We start from the raw sequence: 27,551 nt of genomic DNA on the forward strand, positions 1-27,551 counted from the left end.
TTGCTTGCCGTATGCCTGATTTGCCGGAGTTAATAGGAGGGGAGGAGGGAAGAAAAAATTGAGGAGGTGGGAAAGGAGTATGGGGGGAGATGAATACCAAGTTCTCAGGCAAAACAGGAGACAGCAGCCCCCCCACCCCTATGTTTATTCCTTTCTCTACCTCCAGTATAATATGTACTGTCCTTAGTCTGGGTAGTTTATAAAAGGTGGTCTTTCCCTCCAGCTTTTCCTATTTCTAATTTGGGACCTGAGCATGTGCATGAATGTATGGGTAGGTAAAAGTGGTAGAGGGAGCTTACCTAGAAAAAAGGGTAGGCACCATCTGTGGAGATTTCTGCTGCCAGGTAAGATTTGTTTTTTCTTCTCTTTGTTGAGTTGCCTTTTTGAGAGGATGTCTCTGTACCCGTCTCCTGTGGCCACCTAGTCTAACAAGTGCAGCTCGTATGCCTGTGGGCTGCCACATAACAAAGACATGCCTGAGGAGGCTTATTGCAAAGCATACTCGTTTCCAGTGGGGGGAAGGGCTTTTTTCATTTCCTGGAGTTTGAATGAGTGGAAAGGCACTCCGGGAGCTGCCTGGTGGTGCCTCAGCCCACTGCATGCATGCTTGAAGGTCTCTTCCTTGGATCTGACCACCCAGCACAGCCCTACATGCCAGCCCTCAGAAGGGTACAAGCCGCTGCTGCCCGAGCTGTCTCACAGGTAAGCTAGTGGGCCTGCTCTTGATGGGATGGGAAGTGATCTCATGGGAGGGGGCTCCTGCACCCTGGCTGGCTGGAGCCAGAAGTGCGAGGAGGGATCAGTGCCCCAGCTGTGAGCCCTGGTGATGAGCAGGGAGATGCTGTGACCACGTAGTGGTCCTTCAGACAGTGTCACCAGCTGGGTTGTACACAGTTGTAGAGACTGTAACAAAGTTTGTAAGGCTCCCTTCACTTCAGGGCACCTGCTCCAGTGCCCTTCTTTCCCATTAGAATGACTGGTGATACAATTCTGCCCATTTTATTTATTTCAGTACTCCCCCCCCCCCCCCCCCCCCCCCCCCCCCCCAAAAAAAAAGGCAATTTTAAGGTGGAACTCACTTGGTTTTATTTGATTCTTCATAAGTGTGGTAAAACACCATGTTCTTTCCACCTTTATCCTCACAGAGAATAAAACATTTCTGGTTTTGATAGTGTCTACTTTAGTTGTGTCCAAGAGAACCTCTGCTAATTTGGGGGCTGATAGTACAGAATGGGTTAGAAGAATTAGGCACTGTTTTCACTTATGTACCTATTCTTCCTTGACTATTATGGAGAAGAGCAGCCTTAAATAAGGGAAGCATTTCCTAAGACAGGAAACAGCCCTACAATGTTTTCTTAGTCTCTGGTAAAAGTTACAAAATGGATCTAGAAGGATTAATCCATGGAAGATCCGTTTACTAAATATCTTCAAAGATCCTTGAAGACTTCAGAGTAAGCTTCAGAAGATGCTTAGGAAATTAGGAAATACTTCTTAGAGGGTATCTGGTTGAAGGAAGAGAAAATACATTGTCTGTATGTACACGTGTAACTGTTTATGCTTTGGTAAACTTGTTTTGTTTTTACCATGTAGTTACTTGCTTATGAAAGAGCTGAATACTATTGCTGTCAGAAAACCTACATTTTGGAAGATTCTGTGCAGGTTTAGTAATAAGGACTCATAAAACCAATGAATATATTTTTATCGCTGCAAATATTACATGGTAAACATACTTACTAAAAATAACTAGCAAATCTAAATATTGTGCCAAGGTAATTGTTGCTCGGGTCATATTTTTAAACTACTAGTGAGTAGACTGAATGCACTTAATCCATATAATAATATCTTTTCAATTAGGAGTTTGTCTTCCAATAGATATAGCTTTAAGAAATGTTTGTGTATGTGGATGTACATCCATACATAAACACTTCTGCAATCATTAATAGATCAGGTAAAGAATGTATGATTATATTCATCTCAACTGAGTGTGCACAGACATACATAGATATACACAGGGAGAACTACATGAAGTTTGCTAGATACAGGAAGCTTTAATTTAGCAGTGTAAACTTGAGGGGGTTGAATTTGGCCCAGAATGTTTCAGTGATGATGAGGTGACTGCATTTCTCTTGTATTATCAACTAAATGGACCTTTCTTAAACAAGGAGAGTGGTGCAGGCTGAACTCCAGCTCTTTGTCATTATCAGCTTAATTGATCCAGAAACCTGACCACAAGGAAATGTTGTGCCACTGTTTGGGATTATTCTTTCCAAGCATTCCTGACACATCTGGGATAGAAGAGCTGACATGGATTATCTGTCTTCAGGTTTCATGGCACACTGCAAAAATATGGTGTCCAAGAAGACAGGGCAAAAAGCTAAGGTTGTTGCTATAATATCAATGGAACCAAAAAAAAGCGTTTGAGCAGCACTAGACAAGTTTGTGGTTAGCGAAACACTCATATTTATACTTGTTGCATGAAAGAGGAAATATTAGAGCTAACATTGCAGTGGTGTGTGGTACCCCTGGCCCCTTTACTCTGCTCTCCATTTTGTGTTAAGAGCTTCCCTCAGAGATATTATCAGAGCATCTGAAATGATGCTCTGAGATATAAGGTCGGAGGTTGCTCCGGGTCAGAAAACTACTGTCCTCTGTAAAGTTGTGCCATAGTTACAAGTAAAACCCGCAAAACTTGTGCGGCTATCAGTCCTTCCTAGGACATTTCTATTTGACACCCAGAGTGCCAGAATAAATAGTAATAATTCTTATAATTTGTTTATACTCTTGAGCATAAGTCTTGTTTGAGCACCACTGTTGATTCTCTGTCCTTTCATGAATTGTACCAGCTCAGTGTGGCCTGATGCAGTCAAGCATCACACATTAACTTGTATGACGTGGTCAAACTCTGGTGTGTCATATTCCATCTCCACACCTCCATGGCATTTCTCTTTTTGTCCATCCCTGTATATGGGGTGCAGTGGAGGAGACTGTGCAGGTTAATGCTATTTTGCTGGACCTTCCCAAATTGGTTAAAATTGGTTATTGCTTTGCTCAGTGATAAAGACAATTAACTCCAACCACATTTCAGATGTTTTCCTTTCTCAGTCTTTTTTTTTTTTTTTCATTCCTAGATTGCTGTAATAGTAATATACAGAGCATTTCAAACTGTAATCTAGAAGCTATCATTTCATGTGCTTACCTGGCAGCATACCTTATGTGTGTGTCTTGCCCATACTCACAAGTTTGAATGAATTTATCCTCATGTGAGTTTTGTGAGGTATATCCTGTCATTTTCCATTGTACAAGTCTGTGAGAAGGGCATGCAAAGTGACTTTTCCCAAGTTCACAAACATCACCAGCAGAGTAGGAACAATTTATTTTCTGCAGCAAGCACAAACCATCCTTCTTTTGTTATTGTTGTTTTAAAAAATATTTGTATACTCATTAGTGCTGACAAGGAAATGCATTACTGTCCCTGATGTGGCAGTGTCAAATGCAGTTATTTCTCTTACATGCAGTCACTACCTTCTGTTTCATCTGATGTCATAGAGAATTCTCACTGGAAATTTTGGTACCTGATTTATCTCAGACAGTCTTTTTGTCTTGCCTATATACTAACAAAGTCTAGATACACTTTTGTTATTTCACATTTCTGAAAGTACAAGTACCTGTTGTACACACATTGGAATTCATGAATACAAATGTATATAACGTATATATATATATTCTTAAAACCATATCTGTATCTTATTTGTGTAAGATCTGTGCTTTAGATAAACATAAAAGAATAGGAACTTCTATTCCTATTTTCAGCCAGCAGTTCTATAAAACACAGTGCTGCTCAAAAGTGAGCACAGAAGCTGATTTCATGAATATTTTCAGATCTGATTTAGAGAGATTGAAATTAAAACCAAAGTAATGTACTATGTAAGTAGAGATTTAAGAATTACTGACATCTTTGGTTCTCAAAGTGCAGTATTTAGATTTTCTTTACTTCTTTGTATTTACCTGCAAAGAAGCAAATTCACACTTTTCCTGTAACAATTGACAAAACCACTGAGCCCTAAGGCCCTATCTGAAATGGTAAAAAGAACTAAACCTCTTTATTCTTGTGTAACTCATTAGCTATGATCAGATGATTAGAGCTAATGTTTCAATCTTCAAGCTTCAAGCAAGTTTCAATGTTTCAAGCAATTCAAGTCCCTCATTAACAGGGCTAGATTTCCTTTGATCTAATTACTTAATGTCCCACATGTATAGGAAGTTTAGAGATCAATTCTGAGAAATCTCTGCAATAATAATCACATCTAGAAATGTGAATTTACATACAGATTCCAGAAATGTTATTTAAAATGCCGTATTTAGTCTGCTGGTGATGCTTGGCCAAATGCTCAATGAAATCACATTGATGATAGCTCGAAAATGAAGATGAAAACGGTTTACTGAGTATGATTTAATCTTCATTATTATAGGCAAGTGGATTGCAAATTTCCATAATTAAACATCCAGTGCACTGGTCAGATTCTCTTGTGAAGTTTGATAATTGCTGTTGTTGGGAAAACAGTACAGCAGGGTGTTGCTGTCACATGACAAGCTTATGAGGCTGAGCTAATAGGATGTCCTTTTAAAATGTTTTTCATGTTTTCTAGTTTAGAGGCAGGGTATATCATGGAGATTTCATCAAAAGAAAATACTCAGTATTTCTCAAGCAACACAATCCTGCCCGTTGACCGATCTTCATTCAAATCCGAATCTTCCGCTTCCAAGGAGAAACAATCATGTTGTGGAGGTATAAAGGTAGAGTAAGAGTTTTCAAATATTTTAATAGGGACTTAGAAAACCTCATTTTTATTTTATTTTATTTTATTTTTGAAATAACCCTTTTTAAGTTGTGATTATGTGTTGGTGAGTCAGTCCAAAGCTATTGAAGTTACTTCAAAGCCACAAAAAAAAATCTACTTCTTATCTGTATTTGCCTAAGTTTTGGCAATATTCAAATATAAAATGTTGGTTGAGGCTTGGGTGTTACAACATCTTTAATGCTCATCCTGAAAGGTCAGTTGTATTGTCTTTATTGTACCATCCTATTTTCCTGAAGTTAAGAACAGAGTATCAGAAGCCAGATACCACAGACAGCTGTTAGCACAGATTGCTTTTTTAAGATTGTAGCCATGGTAGTCTTCTGGGCTCTGGAAAATAATATTTGTATTATGGTCTCAGCGTTCTGAGTGCTATGTTACTATAATTTTCCTGATTTGAGTGAGTTCTGCATGAGAGGACTTTGAAACTAAACTGTAGCAGTTTCACTGCTACATTAAACTGTAAAAAAATTCATTTGCAGATTCTGCTCCAGCTCCCAATAAAGTCACTGAGTTCAACAATAGTTGAGCTGAAGTCTATATATTATGCAAAGCAGTTAAGATATTGTCAGCTTAATAGAGTCTAACGACTGATATATATGTGTGTATATATATATATATATTAATTATTGAGTATCCTCCTTGATTTTGCCTGCTCCTGTAAAGGCCCAGAACTGGGATCCTGCTTTGAAATAGAGGATGAGTTGCATCAATCAAATTTGTAGCACAATAGTAATTTTATCATTGTTCCTCCGTTTGCTGCAATGATAATCCGATTCCCTCATTGAATAAAACTTCAGTCACAGATTAGGCAGTCAGGAATCAGTCTATTAGATCCAAAAATAGAAAACAAATAATATTTCAGCTCAGATTTTTTTCTGTGCAGGAAATTTTTGACTTCTGAGAACCAAACTAATATGATTAACCTTTAGAATACAAGAACAATATGCAGAGTCAACAGGTGGTTTTTTGTTGCTGTTGTTTTTGTTTGTTTGTGTGTTTTACCAATCAACAGCCTTCACATGTGTTAAAATTGCCCTTATAAACCAAAAAGATGTGGTGAAATATTTTACTTTCTGTTGTTCAAAGATGACTGAAGAAAGTGAAATCCTATGCAGCTTTCTGTCCCAGCTCTAAATTAGGAGCAACCACCACTGCATGGGGTCTCCATCTCCCTCCTGGGACAGCTCCAAGCCCAGTGGAAAAAACATGTGCCAGAGGGACATGGAGAAGTTTGAAGTTCTACTTTAACCTGTATGATTTTCATGTGGAAAACTGTACTTATTTTCACATTGCTATTTAAAATCCAACAGCATAAACACACAGAAAATGTAAAATATTATGGCAATCTTTTTATTAGAGAGCTTTTTGAGAACTATCACCATGGAAAATAAGAATGAGATTCTATTTACCCACAAGTGCTCCTGAAAGGGAAATAACCATCTCTTTATAAAGAAAAGCATGTTGAATGATAAAAAAGATATTTTTGAACCTTGACACAAGAATTGGCATTCAGCATCGATGCCAGTATCACTACCAATGTGCCCTGTCAATTGTGATGTTGTTAGGCGTGTTGCACTGGAGGAGGGGAAGTTGTTCCAGGACTCCAGTTTGCCGGAAGACTGATCGCTCAGAGAGCAAGCCTAAAGAGTAGGGCAAGGGTCTAGGCCTCTCCATATACCAAACATTACTTTGTGTTTTAATTTTGAGTTTAGGGCTTTTAACACTTTTGGCAAAGAGCAGACATATATATTCAGTCAACCCAGCCTGCATCTGAAGGCAGAAGGCAATGTGGTTTCCGAGATCAATTGCATGGTGTGTGAGTATCCCTAGAGCTAGTAAACTTAGTAAAGCTGTGTTTACGTTAGGCAATAGCACTGTTGGAGAGGAACAGATGGAGCTGAGGACCCTGCATTCACCCTACATGCACTTCAGGGTGGGGAGTTACATCAGGCTAAATTTAGTTCTGTCACAGAGACTATGAGCCATTAGTTATTTAAATGAATGTAGTGCCCTTTTGGAGTACATCTTCCAGTTAATTTTGCTTGCAATGAATTCAATCTGCTTGTTTTTAGTAGGAACCAAATGCCTATGACTGTTTAAAAATGCCCCCAAACCAACTCCTATCTCTGCCAAGCCCCACTTAATAAATACCTTTATCGTTATTGCTATGAGAGATCGGGAGGGCACTATATTTATCAGTCCTTCATCAGTAACCTTGGCGTCTACCTGAAATTAGCAGTGGTGGAGATCAAGATTTGTATATATTGTTATGACTAATAGGAACTAGATAAATAGGCAATCAAGCATATTTCATAGAGTGGGAGAAATATTGACATGTTTATCAGCAAAAAGAAGTGGGAAAGAAGTGGGAATGTAGAATTGTTTAGAAATAATTAATAAAGTAAATATTCTGTACTGCCTGATATTAATCACTGTCACTTTCTTTCACAGATATTTCTTGGTGCATTATCTTTTGTTTATTTTGCTAAAGCACTGTCAGGAAGTTATCTAAAAAGTACTATCACACAAATAGAAAGAAGATTTGATATCCCTTCCTCTTTGGTTGGCGTTATTGATGGCAGTTTTGAAATTGGTATGTGTTGTACAAATTCATTTTTGTTTTCAGGAAAAAGAAAGGAAAAAAACAGTGACGAAATTTGTCATGAAAAATAATTGTATGAATCTCCTAGGACTACTAAAAGTGAGCAAGGTTCACCTAGGAATTATATGACTGTCATTATGATTACATTGGATAGGATAAGGTTGCTAACATAAGCAATCCAACATAGTCCTAAATATTTTGTGATTTGATAAGTTTAGCTGCTGGTTAATTAATATTAATATAAATTTTAACTCTTGAATGAGAATTAAATTGCTTTCAAAGATTCTAGCTTTCTCCTTTTGTAGAAGTACAAAACTCTAACTGTAATCTATGTTCATTGTACAGTCTTGTACTAAGGTTTCCAGTGTGACATCATCTCTTGCTGTTTCAGATTACTGGATTTATCTCTTGGCTGTTCAATGGACTGTGATATTCATGGGAATGAAATCTTAGCTTGTGTATAAAGGTTTGCTGCACTCTATCATCTGACATAATCTCTCTTGTCTTTTCCAGTTGCTTTTCCAAAAGTTTATGGTTTTCTTATCATGGAAGGTATTGGGCTCCTTTAAGGATGCCTGGAAAGAGGCTGAAGCACCAAACCCATGCAATCAGCCCTCTCCCTCTGAAATGGCTGTATACACTCCACACTAGGAATACTTTTGCTGGGGGATGTCTTATCAAAAAGCTGTAAAACTTAGTTTTCCTTTTGTACTTTCAAAGGGAACCTCCTAACCATAATTCTTGTAAGCTACTTTGGAGCGAAGCTTCACAGGCCAAGAATAATTGGAGCAGGCTGCTTAATTATGTCAGCGGGAACATTCCTAATTGCAATGCCCCAGTTCTTCATGGGACGGTAAGTGCAAAGTGATCAGTATTTTCCAGCTGGGCTATGCACACTGCATGTTAGCTCACTGAGATGTTTAGGCATTAATCGTGAAAAGGCCCATAGAAATAGGCATATGCAGATGTGGTTACTCAATTTAATATGCATTACAAAGACAAATTTTATTATAACAGATCTAATAATTTAACGTATGTTCTTCTCAGTTTTATTCAATGTATCATTTTATTAGTCTATGATCTCAATTGATTGGCCATGTTTTGACATAGCTTAAGAATTGTTGAAGCTTTGGTGAAGTGACGACTAAAATCAGGAAGACAATCGGAGTGTTAAACACAAGCCACAGGATGCCCTCACTGTCTGATTATTTCTTAGTACAGATTCACATAACATAACAGAGCAAATTACCTGTTAAACTGAAATGCATCACTTTGACAGAGAGAGAACCAAATGGACAATTTTCACGTACTACCACAGTATGAACCAAGCGCCATTTATTCCTTGTAAACCACACGGAACACTGGCAACACTGGATGCAGATGAAATCTACATTTAAGTGCTGTATTCAAGTGCTCTCTTCCATGGTAGCAACAGATTTGTTTGTTTCTTTTTTCTTATAAGTTGGGAGAGTAAAAAATAACTTCTGTTTATAAACAGATATCGGTATGAAAGATTTCCTTCTACCATGAATTCAACTGTTAGCATCTCTCCATGCTTGCAGGATAAAAGCCAAACTCCTCTCTCAGCCCTGGAAAAATCTCAAGCCAAAATAAATGCAGGTGAGAGCAATCTCTTTTGCGTATTGTGATAAGCAAAATAAAACATATTAAAAGACTCTCAAACTCTAAAGCAATAGTTTATTAGAATGCAAGAAATAATAAATGGGAAACAGAAGGATCTTTCCCAGAGAAAATCCAGATCTACCTGATGAGACAAACTTATTGAAAATAAATTAATAACTGCCACTGTATATTGCTAAGATGTCTTTTCAGGCTGACACCTTTCCTTCAGCCTTGCTGCTTCCTCCAAAAACTTTCTGCAGCTTCGTGGCTTGTAGAAACACCAGATGATCTCCCATGGTGGCGTACAAAATTTCTGGTCTTCCCTCTGTCATGAGATGTGCCTTTGGGTCCTCATCCCACTGGAAATAGCCACTTGCGTCTCCCAGACTGCAGACCCAGCTTCTCATTTCCTTCCCTGCCTGCCCACCCCTCTGGGTTCATTGAGCTAGCTCCTCATGGGTGCCCACCTGAGCTGAATGGCAGCAACTTATTGGAGCTGAGACATAGCCTTCCTCCCACATGTCTGGGCATGACATCCATACAGGCTGAATTTATAGACTAAGCTACGGATGAGAAAATCGGACCCTCTCTGGACCAAAAAGTGTGTGTATGTGTTTTGATTGTTGGATCTGGAATAGATGTGACTTGTAGCACTTGCTATCATCAATGTTTCCCAACTTTTTCCATTAGAAAATCCCAGTTTTGGTTAGAAGCAAGAGCAAAAGTTTTCTAAAATGGGATGTACTAAGGATGTAGTTTTTAAAACTGGATGACTTATAATATCTTTTACAATCTGCTTGAAGCAGTTCATACTAAGTGTGTGTCCACCTCAATCTGATTGGCTTAAAACTGCCACCACAACCTCCAGCTCCAAAACATTTTTCTTAGTAATCACTGCTTTTCCTACTCTAGAAGTACTTAAGAAGTCCTGTGCATTCAGTGTCAAAATGTTGTGGAAAAACACATAATTGTTGTCTCTCTTGTGATGTATCCAGGATGTGAAAAAGAAGCAGGCTCTTCTATGTGGATCTATGTTTTACTGGGAAATCTTCTACGTGGAATAGGTGAAACTCCTATCCAGCCTTTGGGAATTACATACATTGATGATTATGCCTTTGAAGAGGATGCTGCCTTATACATTGGTAGAGTAAATAAATCACTGTTTTGTTTTGTTTTGTTTTTTTCTTAATGGATTTTTCCCTAGAGGAAACAGTCATTTTGGCTAATGGAGTGAGTGTTGTTGAATTAACTTGCCCTGATTGTTTTGCTTGCATTATTTCCAATATTAAAGTTTATTTAACAATCATGTACACTCAAGGGACCAAGTTCCCTTTTAATCATACCAGCACAGTTCCATTATCTTAATTTGAGGAAAGAATTTGACCTTAGGTTCCTGCTGTTACCCTAATCTTCCTAATTCTTCTGGATGTGGACTGCTGTGCCTCTGTGCACATTCAGTTCTCTGGAAAGTGATAAAAAAAAACATGTACTCTTTTAAGCATTTTAAATAGAATTTCATCAGGCACTCAAAACTTTCCCTCCAGAATGAGGTAGGATTACAATCAAGAGTGACTGAGGCTTGAAGAAGTTGGTATCAGTGTTTCTTTGTCGTGTTCATTGTGTGATGAGCTCTGCACTTTCACCTGAAATATCACCAGAAAGTCCTTCTCCATCAGCACCTTGTTTCAGAAAGTTTACAGCCTGGGAAAAACTCAGAATTTCTGTGCAAAAGATTCGTTCCTACCAGATTTCCAAATCAAATTTGAAAATTTAGAATACGTGGATATTTAGGCTGGGGGTGTATTGAAATATGTTAATATTGGGTACCAAACCAAAGTGATTTTTCAGCCTGTTCTGGGTCCACCACAACTTAATCTAGCCAGCTAAAGTGTTTGTAGTGCTTATAGATTGGTATTATTATTGAGTTTAGGCCGTTAAGTTCCCTGATTTTTCCCTTGGTCTGACCTTCATTCTTTAATCGGATGATAACAAAACAAAAAAAAAAGTTTTTTTTTTAATTGTAAAAGTTCTAACTTGAGTAACTAACATGCCTGAAAGCAAACTTTGGCTCAGTATTTTAAGACTGTCCCACTTGTTACCTGCCACATTGTACTTTATTTTTATATGCAGCAAGAACAAATGTTCGTTTTCAGTCAGAAAAATAACAGTCCCCTGTTTTCTATTACAGGCTGTGTACAGACGCTTGCAATCATAGGTCCAATATTTGGCTTTCTTCTTGGATCCCTGTGTGCCAAACTTTATGTTGACATTGGCTTTGTAGATCTTGGTAAGTCAGAAAACTCAGATTTAAACAATTCAGTCAGGCTCCAGTATATCTACTTTAGGCATGTATTTTAGGCAAAGAAATATCTGTCTAGTTTCTAGGGATAAGGGAAAAGTGGGTACTTTATAAGGTAAAATGGATGAGAGCAATGCAGCGCCTCACACAGAAAAGTCTAGCAACAAAGACAGGTGTGGAAAAAGTACCAGGTCTGGCTCTCCTTCAGCCCAGAAGATCCACAGCTGGTGACTCCCAGGAGATGCCCTGGTGAGGAGGCTCTGGAGAGACAGCAGGCACCAGGAGAAGGCAGGACTGTGGCTCAGGATCCTGCCAAGAGCTGTCTGCATTCATTTTGTAATAGACCACCATTGCTGAGAAAACAGGTCTCTCACAATGAGTACCAGAGCTCATGACTGCCTTCCTCCTCACACAACTCCTTCCTTCTGGTGACTCTTACACAGAACAGCCCAGCTGGGAGCAGGAGTGTGGTCACCCAGACCACTCCATGGCCTGGTTGTTACAGCCTCTCTGGGGATGTGTGAGCAGCATGGTCTGGGACCCCATGGCGTCAGGGACAGGCCACCAATGTGTCACAGGAATCAGCAAGTCCTTATCACCTCTCTGCAATCAGTCACTCTTGTAACACCCATAGACACATCGTACAGCTAAATCTAGAGGCAGGCAGACTCCTCTGGAGAAACTCCCTGCAAAATCACCTTCCTGGTTATCAGCAAACATTCCCTAAAAGCATTTATTTTTCTCCTTTTTTTTTTTTTTTTTTGACTTTCTCCAGACAGCGTAACAATAACTCACAAGGATGTGCAGTGGGTGGGAGCCTGGTGGCTGGGTTACTTAATAGCAGGTGCGATCAGTGTTGTGGCTTGCATCCCCTTCTGGTTCCTGCCCAAACACCTCCCAAAACCAGAGGGCAGAAAGGACTCCAGTACCTCTTCTGAGCAGTCAAAGTTCATCACCGAGGATAACAAGGAGCAACACAAATCTTATCAGCAACAAGTGAAGATTGGTGAGATGGCAAAAGGCAAGTCACTAGAGCTCGTGTCCTCACTGTTGGGTCTTTCTCTCACTAATTTTTATACTGTTTAGTGGCCTCAAGATTATTTTTTCCCTTGGGTGTCATTCTCCATCTAATTAGTATGCACAAAAAGGGTCTCTTAATTGTTCTCTAGACCTGCTCTTGCACAAAAAATTTCTTCACCTGGAAGTTTTTAAATTATGCTATTGATGCATCAAATCTCATGAAACTCAGCAAAAAATATTCATGGATCTTAGCTGTTGCAGATGTGGGGCATCATAAAGTATCAATCTCAGTTTCTGCTAAACCTCCTTTTTCTTTATGGTTATCCATTTATGGAATACATACAATAGCGGATCAGAATAAGGATGGGCACAAACCAGATACTGTTTTAGGATAACATTGTTATTTTAAAAAAAGCTTTTTTACACAACTGAATTTCCTTGGCCCAACTTTGCCAAAAGTATTTTCCTCAATACTTGAATTCACAACTCAATATATCTGTGCTTACAGTCAGCTGTGCATACTACCCTCCACTCCCAAATTAAGCTAAAGGATGCTGTGGCTGTTGAGGGGACAATGAAACAACTCTGCCTGTTTTCTGAGCAAAAGAAAGTACCTTTCAAGATGGAACAAGATGGATGTTCTAGAAAATTGATTCTTAGTATTTTGCTCCACCATTCCCCTCAACTAGGAATGCATCTCTTATAAGCATCACAGGACTTCATTTATTCCCCCTGAAATATCCTGCAGTCCGCTTCTGGAAGGTTACAATATATTATTCACAGCAGTTATTCTCTCTCTGGCCTGGTTGTCATTTCTGCTGTTTTGTCTTGCAGACTTCTTGCCGTCACTGAAGAACCTCTTTGGGAATCCAGTTTACGTTCTGTATTTGTGTGCAAGTATCCTTCACTTCAATTCTTTAATTGGCATGGTGACATATAAGCCCAAATATATTGAGCAACAGTATGGGCAAACATCTTCAAAAACTAATTTTGTTATAGGTAATGCTATATCTGCTTCTTGATACCCTAAAAATGGACGTTTTAGGAGTGGTGTATACATACACACAGGGAAAAGTGCTTTTGAGGCTATGTTTATTCTTCTCCTTCTTTATCTGGCTTTTAAGTAGTAGCTCATAGAAGGTAAGTTATTTCATTTCTGCTTTAGCACTAGTTAGCTCTGAGTTTATCTATGCAAGTGTTACTGTAAAAGATTGCACAATTTGATACTTTATTTCCCATTCTACTGGAAATTTGAAATGTCTGTATATCACAAGAGAATAATTGAAAATTAATTTTAAAATACTTGACATAAATTTGTCATCAGACAGATCTGTTCCCTTGCTGGCTCCCCATTTATTTCAACGAAATGAAGATCAACTCAGTGCGTGCTAAAGGACTGACCATAAGGTAGCTGTGATATTGACAGTGATTTCTTGCTTTCTGAAGAGGCTGGTGTTAAATAAAAGGAAGTTAAAGTCATATTAGTGATCACATAATACATGCGTTAAAAGATTAACATTATCTCAGTGCAATGCTGGTAAAAGAAAAACAGGTATTTCTGTGTTAACTTTATCTAAGAGCTTTTTTCTATTGTAAGTTGGTCTCCCCAAACCCCCACATGGCACAAGAGTGAGAGATGCTGCTTCTGCCAGCATTATTGAGCTTCTGCTCTGCCAGACCCATAGGAGGAAGGTACCTCTCTCAATAAATTGCAGAATCAGCTTTGGGCATCGAGGTGGCCATTTGTTGAGGATGCCTTCAGGATGGTGAACTTCACAACCCAGTTGTTGAACCTACAGGCTTGGATTCAGTTTCTGAGGTCCAGTGATTCAATAGCATTAGACAGCAAAGAGGTTTACATCTATCCAAAACAGGGGGAACTGCTGTGTTTCAGAGCAGCATTAGTTGCGAGGCAACGGAGGTATATATGTGCAGCAAAGCTGTAGTGATCCATTGTGCTATGTTAATTCTTTAAAGATAGAGGCTGGAATTTCCTGGCACAGCACCCCTAAAAGCAAGGAGAAATCTTCAAGCATAGGCAATGCCCAGAAAAAGTCCTGAAAACAATCCCTACATTCAGTACAGTACTTCTCATTGTATTTACAGATTTTCTGGAGCTAAGCTTTCAGGTATGTGCAAACTGAGTGAGGATTAAGATCTATCTGATTTCACAAGCATAGGGACTATATCCAACAGGGAATGTGTGATGGCTTGGCTAGGGAAGGGTCCTGGCTGAGTGGCCATCCCTGCAACAAGGGTTTTTCCCTTCCTCCCTTTCCTTTCTTTTTCAATCTGCTCTTGCTAAGAAAGCTGAGAGCTTGCTAGTACTACCAGTGCCTATTTCCCCTCCCCATCTTTTTTTTTTCTTTTTGTTTTTGCAATTTTTATCACCACCTATTTGATGAATATCAGAATTGTCAGAGCAATTTGAAGCACTGTAACAAAAACAAAAACTTGCTGGAGGCTCGAAGAGGGCATTTTTTGATAGTCACAAATGAAGGAACATACCAGAAAGTAAAAGGGTACCTGCTGTGTTTGTATGGCTTTCTTTAAATATATACACAGTGTTGCTTTCCATGATGCCAGTGACAAGCAGTAGGGTGATCTGTAAGGCTATGAAACGTATGTATGAATAAAAGGGGTGCATATGAATGGGCAAGCAGGGTGTGTGTACTCTCTGGTGTACACAGCTCCCACATTCAGTCACAGTCTCCTCTTACAAGCAAAAGAGGACAGAAAAAGCTGCAGCATCAAAGTGTTTGGATGGGGCACCCACATGCAGTTATGTAGTGACTCTTCATTTACATATGCTGCACTTTGAATGCTGCTTCTGAAATCCCCTGAAGTACAATTTCCACGTGTGTGCAGATGAAAAATGGTGCTCTTGAAATATTGCTCATTGAAAAATGCTGGTGTCTTGAATCTTAGCAGTAACAGAACAAGGCTCTCATGCTTGCCAAGGTACTGACTTATGGTTTTTCTAGATGGAAAAAGGCTTTTCCTAACATCAAGCATACATCATTTCTTCTAAGCGCTGTTTTTTACATGTGTGCAGATGGATCAAACAGTGGCTTGAGACAGAAATTCAGGGGATCCCTGTGCACTTCCTAGCAGGGAGACTAAACTCCTATGTCAGGATCTTGTATATTACATCAAGTCATTTTAAATCATGTTTCGAAACCTCCAGCCCCCTGGGGAAAATAATAATAATAAAAAAAAAATCATAAACTTAATTTGCTCTTTGAATGCATGTATGCTTTTGTACTTGCTTTTGTTTTGTATGCTTACTCAACTCAGCACCAGTAAGTGTCAGCATGAATTAAAAGCTGCAAAAGGCATACATAGCCATGTGCAAGCGGAATTTAATGTGCTAGATCTGGCTGGTAAAGGTGAGAAAACCAGTTTCAGTAACTATGAAATCCAGGAAAGGTCACCTTACTTGACTGTGCAGTATCTTTTACAGTGGTGTCTATTTACATCTTTTTTGCATGTACTTGAACAGATTTTATTTTTTTTTTTGGTCTTGTCCATGTCTATCAATATGGACACTGCTTTGAGCAGAACTGTTCCAGTAAGGATTAATGGTCACCCTATTTTATGTGTTCACTGCCTTTTCACTTATTTCCTTGAAGCCTGTTACAAGAAGACTGCCCAGAGGGTATATATATATTTTTGCTGTGGCAACACTCACCCAAGGGAACATTTCAACATACAAAACTGGAGAAATACCCTAAATGTCCTGTGTATGGAGAAGATGGCATATTGCTGGCTCTCTCCCTCTTGGGAGATCTCCCTAGGAGATCATTCGTTTCATGGCTCAGTAAAAACAGAAAAAGTAGGTCTTTCTCCAGACTTTCTAACATTAGGTAGAACTGAATTTCCACTAGGAATGAGCAGTTTGGGCTCCTCCTCCCAGTGGATGAGGGAAGAGAAGCTGACCTTCTCAGGGTGGGACAGCCCCAGAGCATGGCCCTTGCTGCTCCTGTTATTGCTCCATGGTGAAGGACTCGGATGGGGCCCCAGGGAGGATCTATGCCTCAAGGAACTGTGGCTGTCTTGGCTGCCCTCAGCAGCACGATGCCCCCAGACAACACCTCTGAGCCCAGAGCACTTCTCACGAGAAATGACAATAAGAATATTTGAATTAACACTACATGATACCTCCACTGACAAACTAGCAATGAAGAAAATCACCTAGCTTAAGAAAGTAGAAGATCATTGCCTAGACCTTATATAAGATAGGACCAATAATAATCTGTCTCTCAGAGAACTGGAAAAGCAGCATTTCCCTAGGAACAAGTTAAAAGCAGTCCCAGCATGTTCGCAGGAACAATCCAAATCTGGACACACACAAAATAAATAAATAAATAAATAAATAAATAAATTGCCCAGCTTGAAGATGTGTGTAATATTTTGCTTCTTCATGTTATCACTGCTGCTGTTTTTGTGGCTGAGGAAGATAGTCTATTGAGATGGGATATTCACTAATACAGATTATTTCTGTTTGATTTCAGGTCTTATCAACATTCCTGCTGTGGCGTTTGGCATATTCTCTGGGGGACTGATCATGAAGAAATTCAGAATCAGTGTTTTAGGGGCTGCAAAACTCTCTCTGGGATCATCTTTCTTTGGTTACCTGCTGCTCCTCTCTTTATTTGCGATGGGCTGTGAGAACTCAGATGTGGCCGGACTGACCGTGTCCTACCGTGGGTATGCTGGGAAGAGCAAACTTCAGCATAAAGTGCTTCTGAGAAGCAAACTCCTTGGTCGTTGTATTCCACAAAGTATATATTGTTGAAAAAAGAATGACTGACCTAAATATGCTTCCCAGAACTGTGATTCAAAACGGTGGAAACCATTCCATCTATTCCACTGGGCATTGTGTCAGAATTCATTTGTGATTGCTGCCTTCAACTCAGAGGGTTTTATGCCACAAGTGCAGATTATTTTTCTGATTACTTTTTAATTATTATTGCCATGGGACCCATCCTTTCAAGATAGAGATTCCTGGAAACGTGAGGAGCTCAGTAGGGGAGTGAGATTCAATTAATTGTTCCTTGCTTCTGCATGTTGCTGAACAACCCATGGTGCTTAATAGCCTCCAGACTCCAAATTTAAGTATTCATGGATTAACCATGAATTAACTGTGACACTATCTATGAGGTATACCTGAGGCTAGCCCTTCTATTACAGCCCCAGGAGCTGCTTGGCTGCCGAGCTCAGCAGCAGCTGGCTAAAGGTGCAGATAAAACTGTCATGCAATGTAACAGCTCCTTGGTTTGGATAAATACCGTTCTGATTGTTTCCCCATCAACTTTTGCAGTGATGTAAGAGTAACTCACTCCCCTCTTTGGCTCTGGAATAATCAAGCTTTTTTTTTTTTTTTTCTGGTTTTGTTATAAATGCATCAAGCCTCAGAAAACTGCAATCTTATAAAATATGAGAAAATGCATGAATAGAAATTGTTAGCTGTCTGTCCTTAATAAAGTATTCACCATCTCACAGTAGGCATGTGATATTGAAATAGTCATGTGAAGAAATCCTTTTGATCACTGAGAAATAAGAATTTACCCTCTGGTGTGGATAGAAAGAGACAACACTGTAATGGGTTAAAGACACAAGGCCTGGCCAGGTGCACCTGGCAGAAAGCAAAACTCATGAGTTGATAATGATTTCTTCCACATCTGCCAGAAAACATCATCATGATTCCTTTTTCTACAGAACCAAGCAGATGTCTGGATACGAGCAAGGCCTGTTCTCAAACTGCAACTCAGACTGCATGTGCTCCCAAAATGACTGGGATCCCATCTGTGGGGAAAATGGCATTACCTATGTTTCTGCTTGTCTCGCTGGCTGTCAGGCATCCAATGGAAGTGGAAAAAACACTGTGAGAGTCTTTCATTTCTATATGTGATGTGGTAACTTTCCTGCTATAACTAATTCTGTCAGAGTGAGCAAACTAAAATTGAGTAAGGCATGTCCCATCCAGACATAAACTCCTGAGGTTTTTAGCAATTTACCATCCATGTTCAAAACTCTTTCAACTACCGTTTCCTGTAGAAATCCCAAGCAGAGAATGAAGGAGGCTTTTTTAGCTGTTGGCTACCAAAAACACTAAATAAAAATAAAAATCTAAATACATTCATCAAAAGTAGATTTTTATATATATATATATAAAATTCTCCTTCCTGTTGAAAAATCTTTTCCGGTTTGGATTTAAATTTTTGGCTAACTGGAAAAGCATGATGTGCAGTTCCCAAGCATTCACTTCCCTGCTGCTTTGGCTATCATACAGTTTCACCTGCTGTCTTCCAGGTATTTTTTAACTGCAGCTGCGTGGGAATTTTAGAATCTCCTTCAAGAAGCTCCTCAGCTGTGATGGGACCATGTCAAAAAGGAAATGAGTGTCCAAAAATGTTTCTGTATTTTCTGGTAACATCAGTTATTACTTCATATACTTTGTCAGTAGGTGGCACACCTGGATACATACTTCTTCTAAGGTAAGCAATCATTATTTCTGCTAGCATGTTTTCAAGGTGTTTTGATACTGTACCTCCTTCCATTCCCTAATAGAGTGAAATGTTTTCAGCTATGTGAAGTGGCTTTTAAATTATTTTTTCACTTATCAACAGGCATCCTCATAACTTGACAATGAGTTTTCTACCATTGATACAATGTGACTACAATTATCTCTACCTGCTATACATTTCTAGTTTTAAACATGATATAGGAGGCCTAGCTGTCATTTCATTTATATCAAGTTCCACTTCCCTTAATGCCTTTTACATTACCAGAACAGTGTTAAATGGCTGCTGCATGAATGGAAAGTAGCTCTCTAGTATGCTTATAGGTAGCTGGTTTTCCTCATTTGCTATGGATTTCAACATACAAGGTAGAAAGAGATGACCTAACCCAAACCTTCTGTATACACTCAACTATCCCTCTCAAGTCTGTTGTATTATTCCATATAATTATGTCCCAGATTTGTATCTTAAAAATAAATATATAAATAAATATATAAATCTATCTGTCTGTTTCTGCTGTAACTTTCACAGCTTTATTAAAAGTTATTCGCAAGGGATTGTTCCACTATGTACTTAAGTGCTGGAACTATTTGCCCGTCACCAAGTATGAACTTTTAAACTAATTTTAGAAAGTGCAAAAGGAATATAATACTTCCAGTGATTAATCTGGATTTTTGTCAGCTTCTTGCAAATTTTGGATTCTAAGTGCTGCTCTGCTATGTCTTGGAAGGCTTTCTTTCTCAGTTCCTTTCTCCAAATTACTTCCAGATGGGCATGTTCTACTTCTCAAACAAAACAACAGTAAATACTCTCTACATAAGCTTTATTATCATTGTGCTTTCTTACCCCAAAATTTTCTTTGCTTCTGAATTAAATTTTCTGGAATTGTCTCAGTGCCAGTGTCTTTATGCCTGCATAGTAAAAGATAGTGTTAAAACTGACTGAATATAGAGTATATGGAAAGAACTAAATAAAGAAATATAACTTCAGCTGTGGTTCCAGCACAACCCTTGAGCCAGAAGCAACATTCACACAGAGACTTACAGAAATGGTTGAAGTGAGGATGTTTTTCCACTGCCCTCCACAAACACCACCAGTGAGGTCTATGCTTTAAACCACATATACTGCACAGCTTTCCCCACCCACCATGTAGCATGTTGCATTGAGTACTGCAAAAACACATGGTGTCTCTCCAAGGAGTAACAGCAGGAAGAATAATCATATTAATCCAGTTGAGACTTTTTTTTACTGAAGCTTATGCACTATGGAAAACTATGCACCAAGAAGAGGATGATTAGCAAGTTGAGAGCTTGTGGTTGCTCCTAGCACAGCAGGATTTTTTGCTGTATAAAAATAGTCAGGGATGCAGTTTCTTTCCCATTTCTCCCCACATGATGTTTACCTTCTATGCATAAAACACGTTGCTGGGAATGTACTGCTGTGGTACCACAAAGGGCCTTGGCACTGTTGTTGTCATGATCAACCTCCAGCTCTCCGTCTTGTCTCCACTGCAGAAATGTATGGGAGGAGATGTTTGTAGCTGAACACGTGTGAGCTTAAATCACACGGAGTTGCCTGCACTTTGCAGCCCTAACTACTTGCTCCCAGGGGACTGACTGCCTAATGGATGTATTTACAAAAGCTTAGAGAGGTTTTTCAATAGCAATCCAAAACATTTTGTTATATGAAAGGTGCAAACCAGCTTTATTGGTTCTGCTCCAGTAGCCTTTATTTCTGTTGAAATTCATTTTACTTTGAGAGCCACTTAATTGAAACTGAGAAGTTATGTGTTTTCTGCTGGATCGAAGGCATCAGAATCTGACGAGCAGCTAAATAAAATATGTTTCAGTAAGTTCAATCCACTTTTTTTTGTTATTGTTCTCTGCAAATGACCTGTGGGCACAAATCCATTTTAAGATCACGCTTGCTTTCCTTAAGTCCATCACTGACTGGTTTTCCCTGAAAATCTGTCTGAACTGTGTGAAAGTGTGCTTCTGTTCCCTGAAAGAAAATAAACACTCTGAAAACAAATAGTCCCAAGGTCAAGTTGCAGACTTCATTTAAGTTATTTTTTGCCAGTTATCTGTTTGTAAAATTATTCCATATTGTCAGATCTGATAAAATTCCATAACTTGAGCAATTTGCTAATTTTAGATGAGCAGATATTGTTGCACCTGCCATGGAGAAAATACAGCTAAATCCCTCAAAGTCTGTAAAATTTAGTGACATATACTTCAAGGGTTTACATGACCGGAATCAATGAAATACACTTGCAGTGAGTGACAGTCATTTTCTGAAGTGTCTTTTTAGTGGCATTAAGCTAATTGCAATTGCCAGGGAGCTTGGGAAAGACCTTAAGTTTTGGAGGGAAAAAAAATGCAATTCAGATAGCTGTTGTTTAAGCACAAGCTATTATAGCTTGCTAAACAAGCTTCTATTAATATAGAAGGTGATTAGGCAGTGAAAATGGAGTCTCAGATCTCCCTGAAAGGTTTGGCTCTCACTTAAGGTCTCGAAGAATTACAGTTTCTGTGGAAAGGTATTACAAATGCTTAAACATTTTTTTTCCATCTGAAAAAAAAAAAAAAAGGAAGAATATAAAATCTACAAAACACATAAATATCCATGTTTTGGTTTTATTTTCCAGTTTTTCCTTTCTATGCTCTCACACTTGGCTAAAAGGGCTTCTAGACTGAGGCTTGCTTGTGTAGCATGGCCTAGTGGAAGGTGTCTCTGCCCATGGCAGAGGGGTTGGAATTAGATGGTCTTTAAGGTTCCTTCCAACCCAAACCATTCTGTGCCGTTATTATTCTATGATCAGGTAAGAGGGCGAAACACTGTTCTTCCAGATCAGTATCATACTACATTCATTTCTGCATAGATGGTGATGCCTGTATAAACCACGATGTAGCAGACTGCACGATGATAATCCATAACAGGATATTGGAGAACAAAGCACTTGGGTTACAAAATGAGAGGCACGCAATTATTTTTTGACTGTCAGTACTTTGGTGTTGTTTTCCATGCATGTTCTTGTCCTTTTGCGTTTTTACTAAATTAATGGAGGATGACCTGAATATCATTAACAGTATGGGTTCTTACTGCTGTCCGGGCAGCTACATTGAGAAATAACAAAACATTACTGTTGCGGAACAAAAGAGCAAGTTCTGCAATGACTTTATTAACATTAAGGGGTGTTCCCAATTACATGAATTTCTGAGTCTATCCTGTTTCAGAGCACATAGACCATACCCCCAAAATGCTATGTTTAAATCCAAAGTGACAACAGAATTTCAGCCTGTTTTTTATACTTAACAGGATGGCTGAGACAACCGGGCATTTCATCAGTTACCATAATGATTCACATGTGTTAGTCACCACACATATCAAGCATGTCCCAGTTCAGCCAGGTGACTGGGACTATTCATGTGCTAAAAGTTAAGCAGGTACTCAGGCTCTTGCTGGATTAGGTCTTGCATTGGGTAGTCTGAGTGAAACAGCATGCTTGGAGTGGTTCCATATGCACTCGATTGCTAGCATGGACATGAAGAGCAACTGTTCTCCTGCCCACCATGCTCACCCTTCTAGATGAGCCACCTACCCAAGGCTGGAGTAGGGCTGATCTTGAGTCATAAGGACTGATGTCTGTGGTGGCCACCACTGCAAGCCCAGAAATGTCCAGATGCAAATGGTCTTGATGTGGTAAATAGTGTGATCCTGCTCCTAGACATATGGCAGGGAAAGTATTGGGCTTAAATACCTTTTACTTGTCTGGGTCATTAGCCATAATTTCAGAGAATGTTTAATCGAAAGGGACTATCTAATCACAAATGATTTCACAACCAGTAATCTTGTCCTGTGTTAGTAACTCCAAAGTGCTGGTCTTGTTTGAAAGCTTAAAATGTGATATTGACTATAGATATTTAGAATTCCTTGTTGCTGTTATGATTTTAATCACATTATTTTTATGTATATATATCACATTATTTATATATTTATGTGATTCTGTTGAAGTTGGTGCCATCAAGGAGGGAAAACTTACATATCTTTCCCCCTCATGCTTTCTATTTCTGTTCAAATTATCCATGGTCAATTCTTTATTTAACACTTCTTTTTTTTTTAGATGCATTAAACCACACTTGAAATCATTTGCACTTGGTATCTATACCCTGGCAGTAAGAGTACTTGGTAAGTCCAGTCATACTTATATGTGTTTTAATGTCACTAGTCACTTATCTTAGAATTAAACTGATTGTTGGAAATAACAGCTTCTAACTGACAAGTTAATATTATATGATTTAAAAAAATAAATAATAGGAAAAGGATTGGAAGGGGGGTGGGAGGAGGCAACTTTGCATTTGTACAACTACAGGACTTCTCCTATGAGGAGAGGCTGACAGGTGGGACTGTTCAGCCTGGAGAAGAGTATGCTTGGGGGATCTTATCAATGTATATAAATACCTGAAAGAAGGGTGCAAACAAGATGGAGGAAGACTATTTTTGCTGGTGGCCAGTGCCAGGACAACAGGCAATGGGCACAAATTGGAACTCAGGAGGTTCTCTTTAAACACCAGGCAACCCTTCTATGCTATGTGGGTGCCGGAGCACAGGCACAGGCTGCCCAGAGAGGCTGTGGGGTCTCTCTCCTTGGAGATCTTCAAAAGCCACCTGGACATGGTCTGGGGCAGCCTGCTCTGGGTGGCCCTGCTTGAGCAGGGGTTGGGCCAGATGGCCTCCACAGGCCTCTTCCAACCTTAACCATTCTGTGATTCTGTGATTTTGTAATTTCTATAATTGTCTTAGTAATAGTAAAAATAAACCCTGCTACACCCATAGAAGTAGCAAGTGATCCTTTGTGCCAAGAAGATAAGAGGAAAATTACTTCTTGTCTGTCCTTATTCAACATTAAGCACAACAGAACAAATATGGCTCAGAATCTGTGATCATTTTTCAGGCATATTTTCATTAGTTTCTGAGGGAATTAATCTAAGTACAAGTGTACCTGAGATTGCAGTTCACTGCAGCCTTGTGGTAAAGCTGTCTACAGATTTTCTCTAACGTCAAGGGTACAGTGAGATGCCAATAAACTGGAAACTTGAAAATCTTTTAGGTCTTATTAGAAAAGATAATAACTAGCAAGAAGCAAGTTGCTTATGTAAATGGAGCGGACTTAGATGCGCTGGTTGAGCCAGATGAAGTGAAATCAAAACAAGCTATTGGTTCCTTTTTCACAACATCTTTGCAGACCAACTTCTTCCCTCCAGGCTTATTTTCTTCTCCAGCAGCCATCATTGGATCCCCGGGTTGTCTTCTTCAGCTACCAAAGAAAGGATTTTCCATTTCATCACCCACAAGCATGGCTATAGGTTTGCTCCTGTAGGCAGTAGGTTTGCCTCAGTAGGATTTAAAGATACTTGCAGAATACCTGTAGCCCCGTTGTAGGCTCCCAGCCCCACTGTCTTTCTCCCTTCTTCACCCACCCCTGCTGAGACACAGGATGACCCCCAAACTGAACAGCCTCCATTGCTCTAAAGAAAGGAGAAATATCTCGTTATAGAGGGGTTCTAGAGGATAAGGCAAACAAACCATGGCATTCACTCTCCTGTTGACTTCAACAGGCTTTTTGATGATCAGTTGCATTTTAGGCCCCATCCTGATTTCTCACAGGGAGTAAAGGAGTATGCTTATCTGGGCAAAGCAAGGCATGACTTCTTAAACTAGAAAAGACTGTCAAAGGATCATTGCTATTTGAATGTATAATTTAGTATTCTACGTTAATATGCATCTAGATCAGAACTAGTCACTCTAGAAAGTAATCTTCTTGCCTCTGTTCTTTCATTAAATACACACAGCTGGAATTCCAGCCCCAGTGTATTTTGGAGTGGCAATAGATACCACTTGCCTGAAATGGGGAAGCAAGCAATGTGGGGGAAGAGGAGCATGTAGACTCTATCACTCCAGCACGCTCAGGTAACAGCTGTTCTCCATTCATTCTTTAACTTGCTTTCTATATACTACATATACTACTTCTATATACTACATTCTATACTATATTATTTTATATTATTCTACTAAAATAATACTATATTATTTTATTATTATTCTATATTATATTATATTATTTTACTATATTATACATTCATATACTACATTTCTATATACTACATATACTACTTCTATAGTGAGCACTGGTAGGATAATTTCTGTCAGAAAATTTGGGTTAAAATTTGATCTTGAATGAAAGAGACTGACCAGCAAAATTAATAATGCTCAGTTTTTAGCATTTTTTTTTGGTTTAGTCTTTTTTTGGTCCATGCTATTTCAATACTAGCTGGAAGTCACTTAATTTTTAGCCAAAATAAGTTCAGTTAAAGCCTTAAGTTTCTACTACCCCAACACCCTACCCCACCCCAATTTTCTCTCTGTTAAGTGTGTGTGTGGGGGGGCTGTTAAACCTCATCACTGGTCCACACTGGAGCTGGACCACAAAAAGGAAGAGAAGGGTGCTTCGGACCATGCCTGGCCTATCAAAAGGCTTATAAAGCACTTCTGTCTTTATTGATTTATTGCTAGAGGAGAGTAATTGACTGAACTGCAATCCTGACAGGCATTGCTGCAATGATAAAAGGACAAAGAGAGGACAGAGAGGACAGGGTTGCAGCTGAGTTCCCCACTCTGAGGTGGGGGGAATATGAGGGGAGAGAACATCTTGTTTTGAAAACTTGAAGAAAAGAACAAAAACTCATTTGTGACTCATTACTAATAAAGCATAATAATACTATTATTGTTGATATTGCAACTGTCATTAATTCCTGAAAATAAAAAATAATACCAAATGTTTTTTGGTATCTCTGATACTGTTTATGAGAAAACCAAAAAAATTAATTGCCCTGGAATTATTAGCATTATTCTCACTGAAGCACATTGGGAAGAAAGAACTTAGCCAATGCCTGAGAGTCTTTCTTGTCCACAGTTCACACAGTATCTGACCTGGGTGAGCTGTCATATTTTCATCTCCAGGGTCATCACCTTACTACCTTTCTTGAACATGTTCTTCACTCAGACTTACTGCGTGGAACTATAATCGTGCCCTTGCTGCATTCGACTTGTACAGTGCCTTTGAGATAAGCTCTGACTGGTCATTTCTCTCTCAGATACATGTACCTGGGGCTGACTTTGGTGTTGGGCACCATGTCCATTTTCTTCAGCATTGCTGTCCTTTGGGTTCTCCGGACGAGGTCTGCTCCGCAAGATGAAACCCTCTCAGCCAATGGGGAGAGAGGCACCTGTGTGACAAACAGCAAGAAAGATAATTTCTTCAACAGTGACCATTTAATTCAGACAACTTACTGGCCAGAAAAGGAGACTAGGCTTTAGGAGGACTGAGATCTCCACCATGACTTTATCCAGTGAGTGGTGTTCAAGGCAAAAATTCATCATCAGTGAAGCAACTAGTAGTATCCACCCTGAAAATATTCGCCATCCTGTAACTTTCTTTGTAAATACCAAAAAGCAAAGGATACAGGCATTTTAGCACATGTCCATTTAGCACATGTCACTGCTCACCATTTGTCCTGAGGAGTCGGTGGCACTCAAGTGAGGGGATCTGTTATGGCTGGGGAGGTGCAGCTTGCTGCAGAAGCAGGTTTTGTGGCTGCCCCTCAGCTCCATCCCTCCTTGCCAAGCTGCAACAACAGCTCTGCTGCCCCTTGTCTGCCTTCTGTGTGTGAGGAGTAGTGGGTAGGCTGCAGTATAAGTCTTTCAAGCATGCTACCAGTCCGACTTGGCAGCCTGGAAGGTGCAGGGATATTCTGCACCAATTCTTGTACGTAGTTCACCTTTGCAAGCAGTGCAGCGTGAGACAGGAGGAAGGTGGTTTGCTGGAAGGACAATTCAGCTGCAAGTTCTGGGCAACACGCACATTCAACCTGTAACACTTAGGCCATCAAATGCTGTCATTAGGGACTTTTTTCAAGTATACTCTGCTGTAGCACAACAATAACAGCAATAAAAGTTGTCATTACAGAATACAGAATATTGTCCAAAGGAGACTGGAAGAAAAAAACAGAGCTTTTTTAGGTTTCCAGCAGTTTCTTGCTACTTTCTAGTACTCGGTGTACTGAATAATTCCATGCATTTTCTGCAATGTAATAACACCTTGTTATGAGCTACGTATGATTTATTTTTTAAAAAAGTTACAACAAGACAGCTTGGGAACAATAAAATGAATTTAAAGACCAAGTGATTTGGAGCTTTTCCTTTCAGTTTATTATATTTGTTATCTGAAACTAAGATATGTATCATAGTACCCCTTTATACATCATTTTTGCAATTTGACAATATTTGGTATTAAATAAATTTGAGATGGGGAGTACAATGGAGGACTGTTTAGCATGGAACAAAATCTCAAGAATGCTTGCACTGAAAAAGATAGTGACAGCACCATTAGAGATTGCATCCTTTAAAGCAATTAATATTTTAGTGTGTGTAATGAAAGGTAGGCCTCACCCTTCATAATAATATTGGCAAAACAATCTTGTATTGCATCACTTGCATCTCAGCAGTGACTGTAGGTACACTGCTGCCTAGCTGAGCTTGCACATCACAGGCAGATGCTGAATACC

At 39.3% G+C, this 27,551-nt stretch overlaps 1 protein-coding gene across 5 annotated transcripts; it reads left to right on the forward strand.

Moving 5' to 3' along the window:
* Nucleotides 1-27,328, forward strand: SLCO1C1 (solute carrier organic anion transporter family member 1C1). Of its 5 annotated transcripts, XM_048048602.2 has the most exons (16): nucleotides 7-344; nucleotides 614-702; nucleotides 4,647-4,794; nucleotides 7,311-7,452; nucleotides 8,182-8,314; nucleotides 8,960-9,081; nucleotides 10,080-10,226; nucleotides 11,273-11,371; nucleotides 12,159-12,404; nucleotides 13,238-13,402; nucleotides 16,918-17,113; nucleotides 18,125-18,290; nucleotides 18,719-18,903; nucleotides 23,051-23,115; nucleotides 24,780-24,897; nucleotides 26,082-27,318. In XM_048048602.2, exons 3-16 carry the CDS (start codon nucleotides 4,666-4,668, stop codon nucleotides 26,302-26,304), a joined length of 2,136 nt encoding a protein of 711 aa, XP_047904559.1. In that variant the 5' UTR covers nucleotides 7-344; nucleotides 614-702; nucleotides 4,647-4,665; the 3' UTR covers nucleotides 26,305-27,318. The 5 variants fall into 5 exon arrangements, with proteins under 5 accessions (XP_047904557.1, XP_047904560.1, XP_047904559.1 ...); XM_048048599.2 differs by having other exon boundaries at nucleotides 7-702; XM_048048601.2 differs by lacking the exon at nucleotides 614-702 and having other exon boundaries at nucleotides 8-344; nucleotides 26,082-27,317.
* The last annotated feature ends 223 nt before the right edge of the window (nucleotides 27,329-27,551 follow it).

This window comes from Anser cygnoides, chromosome 1 (assembly GCF_040182565.1).
Source record: "Anser cygnoides isolate HZ-2024a breed goose chromosome 1, Taihu_goose_T2T_genome, whole genome shotgun sequence".
NCBI classification, from domain to species: domain Eukaryota; kingdom Metazoa; phylum Chordata; class Aves; order Anseriformes; family Anatidae; genus Anser; species Anser cygnoides.

Coding starts and splice junctions, on each gene's coding strand:
- SLCO1C1 (XM_048048599.2), top strand. CDS start 473: ATGCCTGAGGAGGCTTATTGCAAAGCATACTCGTTTCCAGTGGGGGGA. Junction 7,453..8,181: donor TGATGGCAGTTTTGAAATTG/GTATGTGTTGTA, acceptor GTACTTTCAAAG/GGAACCTCCTAACCATAATT. Junction 17,114..18,124: donor CTGACCGTGTCCTACCGTGG/GTATGCTGGGAA, acceptor CTTTTTCTACAG/AACCAAGCAGATGTCTGGAT.